The 18,115-nt window shown below is 39.8% G+C and overlaps 1 protein-coding gene across 1 annotated transcript in view; it reads right to left on the bottom strand.

Annotated features, from left to right (window-relative positions):
* Positions 1-18,115, bottom strand: part of LOC121279999 (protein bassoon-like) — a 382,622-nt gene that overhangs the window by 311,910 nt on the left and 52,597 nt on the right. The window contains exon 3 of the mRNA XM_041191629.1: positions 13,352-14,230. Within this exon, the coding sequence (XP_041047563.1) occupies positions 13,352-14,230 (879 nt within the window). The remainder of the gene's footprint in view (positions 1-13,351; positions 14,231-18,115) is intronic.

Below are 18,115 nucleotides of genomic sequence, written 5' to 3'. Positions count from 1 at the left end.
AGGGTTAGCATTGACCAGAAACTGAACTAGCCATATAAATACTGTGGCTACAAGAGCAGGTCAGAGCCTAGGGATCTTGTGACAAGTAACCCACCTCCAGACTCCCCAAAGTCTGTCCACCATCTACAAGGCACAAGTCAGGATAGTGATGGAATACTCTCCACTTGCCTGGATGAGTGCAGCTCCCAAAACACTCAAAAAGCTTGACACTGTCCAGGACAAAGCTGTCTGCTTGATTGACACCACATCCACAAACATTCGCTCCTTCCACCACTGGCGCACAGTAGCAGCATATACCATCTACAAGATGCACTGCAGGAATTCACCAAGGCTCCTTCAACAGCACCTTCCAAACCCACGATCAATACCATCTCAAAGGACAAAGGCAGTAGATTTATGGGAACAATACCACCTGGAAGTTCCCCTTCAAGTCACTCACCATCCTGCCTTGGAAATACATCACCATTCCTTCAATGTTGCTGGGTCAAAATCCTGGAACTCCCTTCCTAACAGCACTGTGGATGTACCTACACCACATGAACTGCCAACGGTTCAAGAAGGCAGCTCACCACCATCTTCTCAAGGGCAATTAGGGATGGGCAATAAATGCTGGCCCAGCCAGCAAAGGGTCATCCCGTGAATGAATTTTTTAAAATTATATGCCTTCAGGATTTAAAAATAACAGGATTAAACATTGGAGTACACCAAAGTGAACCGTAAACAGACAAAGAAGTTTGATAAAAAAAAAACAAAAAAACTGCGGATGCTGGAAATCCAAAACAAAAACAGAATTACCTGGAAAAACTCAGCAGGTCTGGCAGCATCGGCAGAGAAGAAAAGAGTTGACGTTTCGAGTCCTCATGACCCTTCGACAGAAGTTTGATAGTTTAACTTTTTTCCAAAAAATGTTTTCAAAGTTACAGAGAAAGGGTTTCTACACATTTTTTCCATAATCTATTCTTCTATTTAGACCTCACAAAAGACCTTTTCCCTTATATTGCTGGTGGTGAGACAACCTATGGGAACAAGGGATTTCCGATTGCCAACAAGAGAAAAATATATATTTTACATCTAATATTACAACCTAAATTCTCCATTTCTTTAAAAAAGCGATTATCTAAGACTTCCCAGGAAACAATCAACATGTTAACATTAGTTTACTGCAACAAAAAAAAATGCTGGAAAAACTCAGGTCTGACAGCATCCATGGAGAGAAAGACAGAGTTAACGTTTCAAGTCCGTATGCTCTTCTTCATTGTACTGCATCTATCCTTTACTCATAAAGCAGCATGTTCTTCAAATCTCCTTTGTTGTTGTTTTAATATTGCAGGTAAAATAACTTGGGCATATGTATTTTGTGTAGAATTGCTCCAGTTCTTCAGGTTAACATTGACTAGACTGAACCCACCATATTAAAGTTCTGGTAGAAATTCAACTCAAGCCTTTGATTTCATCCTGCAGCCTGGCTGCTTGCTTACACACACAAATTAACAGCACTACTGGCAATATTATCTCTTTTGTCATCAGTAAAATGGAGTTTACATCCCTAGCTCCTTATCATCAATATAAATACATTTCTTCAACTTAGCGAATGAGGGTTTCAATCACAAGTCCTTGGTGTTAGAAGTAACCTCTGAGAACTGTAGCCTTTCACGCAGAACTAATTTTAATAAGACCATCTTTATCCAATGCTTAGTTGATTCAAGGCAATTTTGGAACAAGCTTGTCTTTTGACTCTGTATATGCTCCTAATTATTCAGTTCCACTTTACAATGTTTAGTATTAGAAGTGCACAGATCAATTGTGCAGGTGTTTTGTGAAAGTTTAAGAATGGAAATAACCCCGATGGGCTAACAACTTGCATTTACATAGCACAGGGGGAAAGCACAGAAAGCTGAAGTGAGAGAAACACTGTATTGAGGAGGGGATTGTGGAAACCAGCCAGGCAAGGTCATGGAAAGATTTAAAGATCAGGATGACAATGTTAAATTCTCAAGGCATTATGGATTGGCAAGGTAAGCAAGAACAGGATGAATGGTGAACAGGATTTAGTGCAAGGCAGGAGACATGCTGTACTATCTTGGACAAACAGGAGTGTTTAACGATGAAGAATTGGGGACAAGCAAGGGCAGTAACAATGTAAGTATAGATGTTTCAAAGGCAAGAACAGGATTTCAGTAGCTGAGGGGCTTAGTGGGGCAATGTTCCATATCTTATAGCATTGATTCAGATAGATTAGGATGATCCCTATCTGTGCAGAGGTTTCTGATCTTAACTAAGTGCTACAGTAATAATACTACAGTTCTAGATAATCCCCAATTCAGAAAGTGGAATAAAAATAACTCAGGCCTGTTGCTCCCAATTGATACATAGAAATCCTTATAATGAATACAAGTAGAGGGGTGCCAGAAGATAGCAAGGTTGAATTATGACATTACTGTCCAGCCTCATTCACTAAATATGACCATATGCTAAGGTTTAAAAGTGCTACCATTCCCTCAGATATGTATCCTCATTATAAATCCATTCTTCAGATAGGATGTTAAACCAAAGCCAACTGCGGTTCCAGTGACCTGAAAGATATAATGACACATTCATAGAAGGAAGGGAGGTTTTCCAGTGTCCCAGGCAAGATTCTCCTTTCAACCAACACCATCAAAAACAGATTTACTAGCCAAACATCCCACTGCTGTTTGTGCATTGCCGTTGGTGTGGAATGGCTACTCTGGCGACACAAAGGATATTGCACTTCATAGGTAATTCATATGCAAAATATATTTGACAAATAATACCATAGAGATATAACATATAATACATTGTTCCTTTCAGGAGCAAAGAGGTAATGGGTACAAAACGCAGGAAACATGAAAATAAAGAATGGGACATAATTTACATAATACATGTTGGTAGTAGCACAAAATGTGATTAACTGCATTACTGAGCTAAAAATCAGCCTTATCTGAAGATCTAGCAGAGTTCAGTTGAATTACTTCATTGAAATATGACTTTAACAGCCAGCTGGTAATATGCAAACAGTAGTGCACACAGCTTGAATGGCCACACACAGCAGACAGATTGTACAAATGTCAAATGGCCCACTGTGCTCAGGTATCTACAGGAATGGTATCTTACCATATGGTTACAATATTTTCCAGACTGAGAAGCAGCTAACAATATAGTTTTATTGTTCTCCCCATTTCCAAACAATTTTATAACAAATAAACAATGGTGTTCAAAGAAAATTAAAACAACATACTATTATTTTTAATGCCCCCACATTTCTTCTGGGTTGTTTGCCGCAGTATTCAGGAGATTAATCTTTCATTCCTGGAGAGTTGCAACCCGAATCAAAATTAGTGCATTACAATATTGGTTAATAGCATTGAGGCATAGACAGAAAAGCATTGCACAGCAACTCACACTTATTGCTTTGGTTAACCAAGCCCAAAGCTCCCTCACCCACCACCCCAACCACCGGAATGTCTAGAGGCATGAAGAAAAAAATATAGTGAGTTCCTTACAGGCAGAAACAGGTAAAATTATAATGGGGAATAAGGAAATGGCGAAGGCATTAAAGAAATACTTTTGTATCTGTCTTCACAATGGAAGACTGTTTGAACCAGTGCCATTGGTTTTCTGGGGCTGAAGGATCTGGATGGTACGCTTGTTTCGGGGTGAGCAAGTTGGTAGAGAGAGACAGAACATCAGAGATTGTTGTTAGAATAAACACATGCTGTTTATTTACAAACTAAACACTGCAGTTACACTTGTGTGCTCAAAACATAAAACTCTGTCTTTACTCATCAGTGACTAACTCAAGACTCTCACATAGAGGTAGCCCGTGCTATTCTGCTATTGGATATTAAGTTCATGTGACCTTACATTAAAATACTTATCTTAAGTGTATATTACATATCAGATTACTACAAAGACACAAAGCCCGTTCTGGAAATAATAGAGAACCAAAGATCTAGTAAAAAAAATTATTAGCAAAGAAAGAGTGCTGGAAAAATTTACAGGACCTAAAGTTGACAAATTCCCTATATCTGATGGCCTGCACACTAGGGTTTTAAAAGAGTTTGCAACAGAGATAGTGGGTGCTTTGGTTTTGGTCTTCCAAAATTCCAGAAATTCTGGAACAGTCTCCACAGATTAAGTAGTAGCAAACCTGACTGTTCAAGAAGGGAAGATGGGAAAACAGGGGAGCTATAGACCAGTTAACTTAACATCAATAGCAGGGAAAATGTTGGAATCTATTATTAGGGATGTGGTAACAGAGCACATAGAAAATCATAATATGATTGGGCAGAATCAACGTTGATATACGAAAGGAAAATTGCACACAGCAATCTATTGGATCTTTGGAGGTTTTAACTAGCAAAATAGATGGTGGGGTGGGGGGGGAAGCAGTGGAAGTGCTGTATTTGGATTCTCAAAAAACATTCGATAAGGCACAACATAAGAGATTATTACACAACATTAGGGCTTTGGGGATTGGGGATAAAATATTAGCATAGATTCAGGTAAAAGCAAAATACTGTGGATGCTGGATATCTGAAAAAACAAAATGCTGGAAAAATGCATGGGTTGAGGATTGATTAATGGGCAGAAAACAGAGAGTAAGAATAAACAGATAATTTTGGATTGGCTAGGCTGTATCTAGTGGGATACCACAAGCATTAGTCCTTCAGCCTCAGCGATTTACAATTTATAACAATGACTTATGAGGGGACAGAGTAATGTATCCAAGTTTCCTGATAATATAAAGTTAGATGGGAAGGTAAGCAAAGGTTGCAAAGGGATAAAGACAGAGTGAGTGAATGGGCAAGAACATGACAGGATGTAACGTGGGAAAGTGCAAAATTATGCACTTTGGAAGGAAAAATAGAAAAGCAGAATATTTTTAAATGATGAAAGGCTTAGAAATATTGGTATTCAGAGACACCCAGGCATCTTCGTACATGAATCAGAGAAAGTTAACATACAAGTACAGCAAGTAATTCAAAATCAAATGCTATGTTAACTTTAATTACAAAGGAAGTGGAGTACAAGAGCAACGATCCCTCCAAGCTGCACTGGTGCTGCTATGCAGCAACTGGGAATGGATCACACCAGAAGCAAACAGGCCATGCACAAGCAAAGCTCCATTTAAGATCATGAGTCTATCTTAAAGGGACTGCACATTGCAATAAGCCAATCACGTACAGCAAAGTGAAGTTAGTGGGAAGATTGCACAAGAGTGAAAATGCCTTACTGAAATTGTACACGGCCTTACATCTGGAGTACTGATGGCTTTGGTCTCCCCACCTAAGGAAGGATATGTTAGTCTTGAAAGGAGTGCAGAGAAGATTCACTAGGTTGATTCCTGGGGTGAGGGGATTGTCCTATTAGGAGGGACTGAGTAAACTGGACTATATTTCCTGGAATTCAGAAGAATGAGAGGTGATTTTGTTTAAAAAGAAAGGATGTTACTTCTGGCTGGGGAATATGGAATTAGGAGTCTCAGGATAAGGCGTCAGCCATTTTGGGCTGAAGAGAAATTTCTTCACTCAAGAGGGTTCGGAATTTTCAGAATTCTCTATTCCAAAGGTTTATTGAATGTCTTCAATAGGGAGACCAAAAGACTTTTGAGAATTAAGGAATATGGGAATGATATGGAAGATGGAATTGAGGTAGATCAACTATGATCATATTGAATGGCAGAGCAGGCTTGAAGGGCCAAATGGTCTACTCTTGCTCTTATTTCTTGTGTCATTTCTATCCAGAGATCAGCTATGCATTGGTGTCAGCAAGACTCTCTCTTGAATTTATTTATATTTTTCCTTCAAATTACCTGCACTTTCCAAAATTAGCAGATATCAAATCTGTCTACCCACTTTTATCTCTTTACCCTCCTGCAGACAGTGATTCCTGTTGTGGTATGCTTCTAATGAACAGGGACACACCAGTGCTTTGCCTAAGTGGCCATTAACGTTTAAGCCAGAGCATGTGATTTCACTGTGGAGCATCATAGCTAGCCCTGATACTGTCCAGGTCTAACATCTACGCACACATATAGTTCAAACAAAAGGCATTGAAAAACAAAATTTGGCCTTCAGTTTTTCCTTCTAGGAACAGTAAGATCAGATACTGTATTTCCATTATTATCCTGCCTGAACTTCAGAACATTTACATGAGATTTGTCATACAAGCCTATCAGCAAGTTAGTTTTTCCAAAAGTTATCGAAAGAAAGGTCTTCATATGAGACACCACAGTCCTCCTTCCAGGAACACAAAATGTTTGAAGAAATTATACACTTACAAAAGTGAGGGACACAAAGTTTGAATTTTTGCTGATCAAGGGTACCAAGGCAAGAGCCGTAACTAAATGCTGCTTGTTCTTGGAAATTTTCTTTTCAAATTGATGGATGATTCAAAAGAAGTTCCTTGAGTTCTCTCATCTCAATCATGTCACGGTTAAAAGGTGGGAAATGAAGGCCTTTACAAAAGGAAAGCCTTGATTCATGATGTACATGACTGACTGGACATTTTGGAGGATATGCTATTTTTCTCCCTGCTCACACAGCAATCGCAATGAAATACACAATGAGTTCCAAGACCTTCACGAATGCTACTCTGAGTTAAACTGTTAACAGCCTTTAAAATCAATCATCTTTCCAGGGACATAGCTAAAGCACTAAAAATTTCACTTTTAGCTATAAATTGCACCACAGTACATCTTTCTGTTTTCCATACGCTACCAGTCTCTGCACCATTCAAGGGAATTGGTGCAATTTTCTTTGTAAGGCATTGTCTAGTTGGTCACTTTATTATTATTTGTCTTCTATATACCTACCTGGTATATTTATTCAGCTTCTAATTGATCACTAGCAGGTTTCATGAAAATTTTCAGGGAAGGAGAAGACCAGAAGAATCAATCATTACTTCACAAGGATCTCTTACTAAAACAGTAAGATGTTTTGATGCAATTCTTGTTACTCTATAACTTATGAATAAAAAAATTGTCAAATGCTTTACAGACGACAGCACCTGGTTTAAAATGGAAATACTAAATGGGCTATTAGAATGTACCATAATTAACAGGACAATTGATCAAGAAGAAAAATTGTTTGAAAGATTCAAATATTAAAATGAAGAAAAAGGATATAGCCATGAAGTATCAAAAGCTGAGATGGGGATACTTTTAGATGTCCAGGGCCACAATGAAACCAGACACATTTTGTAATCTCATGGAATACATCTGTAAATCACCAACAGTTCCAGGCAATCAACAGCTAAAGAACAACATTATGGAACATTACTATACCCCTCTGACTGAAAAATTTAAAAAGGTGCCACAGTCATCAGTGAACAACATGCCCTACAATGACTATGCCAAACTAAACTGAAATAAATTACAACTTGCAAAACAATCTCAGGGTTCTGATTTCCATGCAAACTACATGAATTTTACTTTTGTAGCCCAGGAAGTCATCACAAACCCTGAAACGCCTTATATATTGTGTGGGAAACCTTACAATCCAAAACTATTCAAAATATAACTTTGCAACCCATTTTGGTTGATGAAATTCAGTGCTAACACCCCAATGGAATAGCTAACTTTTGTCGAATTTTAGTGCTCGTCAAGGTGAGGCAAAGTATCAGACATGATTGTCCATCATCATCCATTCTATTTTATTCTTCAAGGACGCGTTATTGGCACCATAATGAAATGACTCAGTGACTGTTACTCATTTCTGAAAGACTCATGGTCTTCTTTTAATAGACTATACTATGTTGTTGGCAAAGCATCACCTATAGAGTACAAAAAACATTCTAATAATAGTTTTATATCGGGAGGTGGAGGGGAGAGGGGAACTTGGTGCAATTACAATCACCAGGAAAGCAGTGCTGAGCAAACTGATGGAGCTGCAGGCTGACAAGTCCAGGTGGGCTTCATCCCACAGGTGGCCAATGAAGTAGTAGATGCATTGTTAATTTTCCCAAAATTCCCTCGATTCTGGAAAGGTTCCATCAGACTGGAAATTCACAAATATAACCCCCGCTATTAAGAAGGGAGGGAGGCAGACAACAGGAAACCAAGGCCAGATAGCTTGCCATCTGTCGTGGGGAGGGGCTTTGGGGGGGTGGTGTTGTTAGAGTCGATCATTAAAGAGATTAAAGCTGGACACTTAGAAAAAGTCAAGGTGATTGGGAAGATTCATGAAAGGGAAATCATGTTTAACCAATTTATTAGCGTTGTTTGAAGGAGTAACATGTGCAGTGGATGGAGGGGAGCCTGTAGACGTACCGTACTTGGATTTCCAGAAAACATTTGATAAGGTACCACAACAAAGGTTATTGTGAAAAGTAAAAGTTCATGGTATAGGGGGTAACATATTAACCTGGACAGAAGATTGGCCAGCTGGCAGAAAACAGAGAGTATGCATGAATGGGTCTTTGTCTGATTGGCAGGATGTGGTGAGTGGAGTCCTCAACTTTTTACAATTTACATCAATGACTTTAATGAGGGGACTGAAGGCATGGTAGCTAAATTTGCAGATGACACAAAGTTTGACAGGAAAGTAGGTTGTGAAGCAGACATAAGAAGTTTAGAGATGGATACAGCTAAGTTGATTGAGTGGACAAAAATCTGGCAGATGGAATATAATGTTGGAAAATGTAAGTTGTTCACTTTGGCAGGAAGAGTAAAAAAAGCAAAGTATTACTTAAACTGAGAACAACTGCAGAATTCCGAGATGCAGAGGGATCTAGGTGTTCTCATGCATGAGTCACAAAGTTAGTGGGCAGGTACAGCACGCAATCAAGAAGGTTAATGGAATGCTATCTTTTATTCTGAGAGGAAGTGAACATAAAAGTAAGGAGGTTATGCTTCAGTTATAGAGAGCATTGATGAGACCACATCTCAAATACTGTGTGCAGTTTTGGTCTCCTTATTTATAGATGGCTTTAAATGCGTTGGAGGCGATTCGGAGGAGGTTTACTAGATTGATATCTGGAATGAGCGGGTTGTCTTACGAGAATAGGTTGGACAGCTGGGCTTGTTTCCACTGGAGTTTAGAAGAGTGAGGGGTAACTTGATGGAAGAATATAAGATCCTGAACAGCCTTCACAAGGTGGATATGGAAAGGATGTTTCCTTTTGTGGCTGAATCAAGAACCAGGGGGCAGTGCTCTAAAATTAGGGGTCACCCTTCTAGGACAGAGATGAGGAGGCAGAAGCAGAAGTGAGGTCACTGAATATTTTTAAGGCAGAGGTAGATAGATTCTTGTTAGGAAAGATAATCAAAGGTTTTCGGGCGTAGATGGAAATGTGGAACTCAAAACACAAACAGATCAGCCATGATCTTATTGAATGGTGGAGCAGGCACAAGGGGCCGATTGGTCTACTTCTGCTCCTATTTCACCTGTTCGTATATGTGCACCATTCCCCATCTTAAACAAACTGTTCTTTCTTGTCTCTCTGCTATGACAGCAAATTCTTAACACGTTAAGTGTATATTAAATAGGACATGTCCAAAGAGTTCACATACACAGCTTGGGCTCTTAATCATGAAACAGAAGGGTTGCATGCCAATTGGCTGAATTTCAAAGAGGCAAACAGTTTCTGCGAAAGCTCTGTACGTAAATGATAAAATCATTATTTCTTGGGTATGGTTTATGTGTCATTGCGTTTGGGGGAGCAACAATGCATTCACACATTTTATGATGAATTTGATTGTTCAACATACCACTTGGAAGGATGCCTGTCTCGTTAGGCAAACCTGTGCTAGCCTAGCATCTAATGACAAATTTGCAAAAATTCTTCTTGGGCTGGGTTGGGAGAATTAGCAAATAAGTATCTCTCTTCATGACTGAACTGGCTCCAAGATGATAAGCCAGGCTATAGGAGGTTTCGACCGAGTATATCCTTTGAGGCAGCTTTAGTAATCCAATACCTGAATCACCAAGGTATATTAATAGTTGATCAACCAGTCTGTCTCAATGATGAAGCCATAGGGGATAGGCCTATTACTGGGCCTAGAATTCTTCCCACCATGCTATAGATTTCCTTGAATGCTAGTTCCTTAAACAGCTGGGTGGTCCCAACTGGACAAGCAGTAGGCAACTTACTAGTGTTGTTTGCTGGTAAGTTGCAGCCTTAGTTATTTAAACACCCACATGCTCAAAAGGAATTGCCAAGCCTTGGTTCTTGCCAAAATACATTTCAGTTCTCTGCGCTTAAGTGGTATGCTTTCCTAAGCACACCCAACCAAAGAAACTGAAACACTACTGAAAGGATTTATCAATGGCTTGATTTTGAGGTGCACGAGCCTGAAGCATGTCAGACACCAAATATAAATCGAAGACTCTCAGTGCTACCCTTACACCTTTTAGATCTGAAATAAAACACCTTTGGCTCTTCCTTAACAATAAGCTTAAACAGTGACTTTTCACTACATCGATACAGGTCATAATGAACATCAATAAATGATTGTGTAGTCAAACGAGTATCCATCGTTTGCTAGGTGTGTTGCGTTGGCCGTCTCTGGAGAGTGGGTCCTGTAATGCCAAATAAGACAACTTTCTTCACATCTAGCTCAGGGGGCAGCAAATTGTGCTAGCTACACAGGGAATTTGGCTACTGTTTCATTCCATCACTTTCCCATGAACACAATTTTCTGTTTAGCTATGCATATGTGTGCGTGCATGCGGCCAATTCAGCATATCGGTGCCATCATTAAAAATGGCCACTGATAGCCATCCATGCATGCACACAGACTTCCAGAGACATCATTTCGCTGTGCTAGCAGCTAATGCCTGTCAGTATCGACAGTTGAGGCCCGTAGAGTCGATGCTGCATATCTGTGTGCATATTGATGATGTCACATTGCACAGGCATGGTGACCATGGCCAAGATATGCACTATTTTTAAAATTCAGTGGTTCAATCTTAGAGCCAATGACATAATCACACATGTGCAGAACTGCAGCAAGACAGCAAGTTCAGCAGACTTTTTGCTTAAATTACCAGGTTTCAGAAGAAATTCATCTTTATTTTTTACAGTGTGTTTTTTGTAAGTTGAGTTAGCAAGACTGATGTTATGTTTTATGGTAGCTTTTACTTCAGAAGATGTTGCTGAAGCCACTCGTACCTGAGGTTGCAGGATAGAGCAGACCATGATGAATCGTGACACATGTTCTGCTAGGTGTTGCAAGGCTCCTCCAAAGTGGTCCAGGCAGTGGACACATTGATTAAGCACTTCAATGGCCAGCCCAATAACATTGTAAGTGGCGGCGTAGCTCTCACTATATTGATGCTGCTCATGTCTGCGCGAGTTGCTCACCAGAGTAAAAAGCCAGGTGGTCTGCAAATTGCTTTCATCACCCAGTAGTCACTTGCTGGTTTCTTGTGGTAACTCAAATCCTGAGAGTACAGCAGTCTGGTGCAGAATAAAGGCATCATGAATGCTGCCAGCATACCGGGTGTTGGTTTGCATGATGCACTGAGTATGGTCGCACACCAGCTGGGCATTGAGGGAGTGGAATCCCTTTGAAAATTGCGGTATCTCTCTGAATTTATATGCTACATCTGCAAATTAACATGTGGACAGTCAATGGCACCCTATGCCACGAGGAAGGCTTATATCCTGATCAAGCCATGCACACTCTTCACCTACTACTCCCTGGAAAGAGTGTGCAATGTATTTCCTTTTCTACACACACAGAGCATCAGTCACCTCCCTTATTCAACAGTGAACAGCAAACTGCAAGATGTTAGTTGTTTTAGACCGAAGAAGCCTGATGCAAAGTTCATGGCTACAGTCATATTTACAGACACTGACAATGCCATCTCGCCCTGCTTTGAACATGGAGGTTCTTCTTTAACAGATGGCAGATTTCAGTAAGCAGCTCTTTAGTGAAGTGGAGACATTGTACATACTGTTCCTGGCTTAGGTTGAAGTCAGAGAATTGTTCCCTGAAGACCCTGTGTGAATATGGTCTCCTGCTGAGACCCCTTATCACCCTCATACTCCTCCTCTTGCATTGAGCACTTGTCCTCTTCTGTGCTGCCTCTGCTGATTTTCCCTGTCATGTTGCAGGCTAAAGAAAATAGAAAATACAGAATCAATGACTAGGACCAAGTGGTCTTTGCCGAACCCTTGAAGTGAAATGCACAGTCTTCAGCATGTGCCACACAACTCCATGCTGATATCTCCAACTTTCTGCAGTGGCACCAATCTCCAAGCACTTCTTCTAACTCAGAAACAGTCAGTAGAAATCAATGAGCAACTGACCTGAATACGGCAGTAATGGGGTCTTCTTTCTACTGCTGAAAGCATGATCGACTGTGTGAGGCTAACAGAGAACGTTAACTGGAGCCCTGAGGTTGAAAATGACACTACTAAAGTCAAATCAGGGCTACATTCTGACCAACTTTATGTTCTACCTATTCTGCATACTTACAACATATGCTCCCAGTGCCCACACTACACAAAAGGCATCAGATGCTGCCTGTGTAGTGCAGACACTATTTTGTACCTGAAATGGCACCCATTAGGCCAAAAATACAAACACTATGCAACTGAATTTTATGGCCATCACATGTTGTAGCAATACCGTATTTCCCTTCTGCACCAACATGCTGCTCCAATTTTTAACAGATTCTGGTTCAGTAAGTCAATGATTTCAACAGCACATTACTGATAATTAGAATTCTAAGCAGGGTACACTTAGTCCACCCGGAACAAATACCCAACCTTCAGCCACAAAGAGTATCATCAGGATAGGAACTAACCATATACATGCACATATCAGTAGCCAGGCAACCTTCTCTCTTTTCACCAACAACCAGGCATAATTTTTAACGAATACACACCATGGTTTAGTATCTTGCATGTACAGTTTTAGAAAAGTACTGATATAATCTATGAGCACTAAGCTCTGTGCTTGCCCTGCCAACAGCAAGTCATCTGACCAATAAATATGCTGCATTGCAAGATTGCTTAGAGGAGGCCAGGTTATCAAACCTCCCCATCATGCATCAAAAGCATAACTGTCACATAATTTTTGGTCTCCAGTTACTTTGTCTTGCTCTTTACCAAACAAGCACACACATTTTTGTTCACCTTTAGAAATATTTGAAATCATCATCTCAATTTTAGCAGTCTTCATCACCAGCGCACTTGAAATCACAGCAGTCTGCCTTCATCAAGTCATTGCTAACTCTTTAAATCATCAACGGTCTAGGAGGTTTCAAAGCCAAAACTATCTGGTAGCACATTCCTAGTCTTCAACATTCTATTCCTCGTCTGTTCAGATCTATAACATAGAACAACATATTACGGTTTAATAACTCTGAATCAGTCCTACCTCTACCAGATGTGGCGTTGGATTGAAGCCACACATGTTACACACTTGGACTTTGCATTCAGTGCAGATGTTGAAGTTGGGAGGCTGACTTGATCCCACATTCAGTTCGGTTTTACATAGAGGGCATAATACTTTGGGTTTGGTGGCTTCTTTTTGTTGAATGACTGGCTCTGGTTTTCCTTGTTTAAGTGCAGAGGCACCCTCAGTTTTAACTAGCAATCCCGCTGTTGACCCTTGCAATTTCGAGCTCAATTCTGTGCTTTGATCACTGAAAACTATTTTGGGGGCCTGTTTAGCTGCAGACCCTTTTGCAGGTGATTGCTGACTTTGTGATGTCTGTTCTGGCTGAGTGGAAATAAGGCTGGTGGCCTGATTCAAAAGGGAAGTTCCAAACCCAAAGAGTTTACCAGTAATGCCTTCCTGATCTTGGGGTATGTTGGAGGGACCTGCTTGAGTTCTCGCTGGTGAACCATCTGCCGTCCGCTTTTGTTCTGCAGGGGAAGGCCTGGTTTGTTGGCTCTGACCAATTGGCCTGGTTGCCTCAGGTTGGGCAACCAACTGCGGTTGTACAACAGGCTGCGATTGGGATTGATTAGCTGTTCGCCCCTGCTGCTCACGTTCACTGGGTTGCATCTTAGTCTCAGGTTTATTTTGTGCACCAGATGGCACTTTAGGAAGTTCCCTTTTTATTGGTGTAGTCCTCCCCTGTTGGGGGACAGGATCTGCTTGAGGCTGTTGCTGCGGTTTTGCTTGTGGTTCTGCTTGGGCCTGGTGTGATGGGGAGTGTAGCTGCTGCTGACTTTTGGAGCGTGGTGCAGTAGTCATGTCCATTCCCAGAGCTCTCTGCATCTGACAGTTTAAGCATAACCATTCTTCTACCTACAAAATAAGAAAAACGTATTGTAATGTTGTCTGAAAATAGAGAAGCAAAACATTTTTGTAACCTCAAATCATAATGCATTACATTACTGATTACCATTAAAAAAAAACACTTGAAGTGTCCCTTGAATTTCTGCCCTCAAAAATGTGGAATGCAAATGCCCCACTTGTCAACATTAGGGACCTGCCTCTCCAAGCTCTAAAAAACAAGTTAGTCACAAAATAACAAACAACATACACTTGAGCTCTTGAAATTAAAAATATGAAATTGGGAGCTCTTTGCAGGATTTAAAATATACAGATGTATACAGGTGCTGGTACTTGCTAAAGTTAGGAATAACAGGATCTCATGGTGAATTTTACTGTTCTTATTGAAAAGCATGATGGCTTTTTCAGTTGCTATGGTTTTTCTGGAGAGGGAAGATTTATCCCTGAGTTATTTGCAACAATTAACCAATTAACAATTAACCAAGGTAACCTAAACTAAATAGCATTAGCAGAAAAGTTGGAGTTAGAGTTAAAAGCAGGGGCTAAAAAATTAGATATAATTCGGGTAACCAAATAGCAACCAGGATTGGAAGGGACAAAAGCCTGACCCAGGTAGGACATTGCTTAAGGTGGCTAGAATTCAGTTGCAGATAAAGCAGCTTGAGATAAAAAAGAAAGAGAAATGTAAAAGCCTGAACCTGAACTCCAGAGACAAAAGTTAACAAGGGGACAAAAAGATAAGGTAAGAGACAGGAGAGTTTCAAAGAAAGAAATCAGACAGTATGAACAGGCTAAGAAAAGCTTAAGTTATGGGGTAAAAGAGGAACTAATGGTTCAGGATATGAGTTGAGTCCCACTCTGAGCTTTGATTTAGCAAAGAAATATTGTTTAGTGCCTAGATTCACTGAGTACAGATTTGAGATATTTTATCTCATCTGAAAAAGTGGCTGCAAAGCTAGAGTGGGCAAAGGATACATGGACACTTAGCTGGCAAAGCATCTTGAAAGCGATCTTTTACAAGAACAATCCTCAAGTAATGAGACAGTAAAAACTGCTGTTCTTAATGCTTGTGAGCTTGAAACTGAAGGTTATGAATTAAAATTTTGGACTTTAAGGAAAAGGCCAAATGAAACATTTGTAGAATTTGCCAGGGAGAAAGAAATATTATTGGATCGGTGGTATCAGGAAATAAAACTTGAACAGAATTTTGAGAACGTGAAAGAGGTAATGATGATGGAAAAATGTCAAAACAATATCCCTTTAGCCATCAGGTCATACCTGGGAGACTGCAAGGTTTCTAAAATAAGGGAAGCAACAGTTCTAACAAATGGGTTTGATATATCACATAAGCAACTGGGGGCAGTAGATCTCCATTTGTAAATCCACAACGAAGCTGGAGGGATAGAAAATATTCTGGCTTTCGGGATAAGGCAAGAGCTAGTCCAGCTACTAATAAAGAAGATAATAGTGATGTCAGGAAACCAGTATGCTTTCATTGCTGTAGTGTTATGATATGGCAAATGGTAATTGCCAGGCTGACCAAATCCCAGAGGGAAACATGGTCAAGCTATCACAATGATTTTTCAATTTGTATTTATTACAGGAAGGTGTCTACACTGAAGTCAGACGTAAAGAGTCCACTGCCACCTTTGAAGATTTTAAAGATTAAATTAAAACAAAAAAAAAGAAAAAGTTAAACACACAGGATTATAGCTATACAGTTCAACCAAAAGATTTCTACTTAACTTAACTCCCAACTACACACCCCTTTCAGATAACAGTCCGAATAGATTCTTAATCTACAAAGACATCTAGCAATATTCCCACAAGCAGCCACTATTGTTATAAGGAAGGTATTTCACAGCTTCTCTCTCCCTCTCACATGACAATGGAACTTTTAACAAAACCTTGCACTCTAGACCAAAGCAGTACTTCTCTGAGGTAGCTGGAGGCTGCTTTTTCACAGGTCTATTTCACACAGTCCACCTCTCAAGATCTCACAGGGCTACTCACCATACAGCTTTTCATCTTTCTTTATATCCCTTTTGATCTGTAAATCCCATTGTTTCACCCTTGCTTCGGAAGTTACATTTCCCAGAATATAAAAATCTTTTATGTTGTCCTTATGGCCAGCACATTCGGGAAAAATAAACTTAATAACTTTGCCTTGCCAGTTGTAAAATATCTTATCATGTCCCTTTGAAAATCAAATAACTTCTCAAATTATCCACAAATGCAAATTCCATTCACACTATACCTGCTGAGACCTCATCTTAGCTTACGCAGCTCCATTTCAAAATACCTGTTTTTTTACACTTATCCCCTATGATGATTCAAACCTTGCAGTCTGACCGTCTTTAGTTTAATTAAATTAGTCACACATGCACACCTACCACAAACCTGCCTTAAAGTATCCCACAGTAATATTAGGAAAAAAATATTTCCTTTAGAGTAGGAAGAGGCATTTAAGAGCAAATTGTTGGAATCTGAACACTAAATCAATAGCAGTAATATGAACGCTTAAGGAGCCTTTGGAAAAGATAGTACCAATAAAGGAAATGGGTGTTAAAATAGTAGCAAAGTACAATTGCAAGTGTTCCCTCCAAACCTACTAAAATGGGAAAATGGCTCAGGATAGTCAAGGGAATTCTTCCTTGAGAAAGTGTGTCATGTTACTGAAGGTTATAGAAATTTTGTCCCTAAGGGAGAAATATTCCCTTAGAGACAAGAAGGGAGCGAGACAAAAAGCAGGAAACTATAGGCTAGTCAGCCTAACATCTGTCATTGAGAAAATAAGGAAGAAATAGCAGACATTTAGAAAAGCTTAACACGGGGCATGTATGAGGAGCTGAATGGCCTACTCCTGCTCCTATTTCTTATGTTCTTATGTTTATACTCCTCCAACAAAACAATTAAACAAATTAATATTTTGAAACACAGTGGGGCAGTTCAGTAATTGATGGTAACATGGTGGCAGATGTGTTGCAGCATTTGCTTGACATTGCTGAACTTGCCAAACTCCCCAAAGTTATTGCAGCCAAACTCGAGAAGCTTATTACTGATAAAGAGGCTAAAATGGAACAATTCCTAACCCAAGGTCAAGAATAGTTAGTGTTAGAGATATAAGAATGTCGAAGGCTCTGCAAAGGAAAAATTGATCAGTGTATAGAATCAACTTTCATGTACAAAAGATGAGTTAGATAATGACAAACAAGAACTGGTGAGAACACTTGAGTGTCAGTCACAGGAAGTATTACACTTGAATGGGGACTTGAAACGTCCAAATGGTAAACTTGTAGAAGTGAATTCAACAGATTGATCTTCAATTAAAACTCGATACTTCAAAACTTGGATACGTCAAGTATCCTAAGTCTCTACTAATTATCATGAAAAATGCTTTGAACAGGCAAAGGAATTGCCGATGAATCAGAACAGTTGGTTGAATACAAAATTAAAAACCACGACTGATGAATTACTGGAACTTGGTAATGATAAGAACAATTCCCCAATAGAGCTATACCTTGAGTGCCCTACCATCCATTCTTAATTAGCACATTCATTTAGATAATATCACCAACTTTAACACCTATGTGTTCTTTTGTACTATTGTCGTTGACATCTTTTGATGATCTGCTTCTATCACTGCTTGTTTGTCCCTACAACCACACCCCCCCCTCCACTTCTCTCTCTCTCTCTCCACCCCCCACACACACACCTTAAACCAGCTTATATTTCAACTCTTTCTTGGATTCGAACTCAAGTTCTGTCGAAGGGTCATGAGGACTCGAAACGTCAACTCTTTTCTTCTCCGCCGATGCTGCCAGACCTGCTGAGTTTTACCAGGTAATTCTGTTTTTGTTTTTGTTTTGGATTTCCAGCATCCGCAGTTTTTTTGTT

Source organism: Carcharodon carcharias, chromosome 7 (genome assembly GCF_017639515.1).
Source record: "Carcharodon carcharias isolate sCarCar2 chromosome 7, sCarCar2.pri, whole genome shotgun sequence".
NCBI classification, from domain to species: Eukaryota; Metazoa; Chordata; class Chondrichthyes; order Lamniformes; family Lamnidae; genus Carcharodon; species Carcharodon carcharias.
The sequence above is the reverse complement of the archived record's forward strand: the minus strand, read 5'-3'. Positions and strand labels throughout refer to the sequence as shown.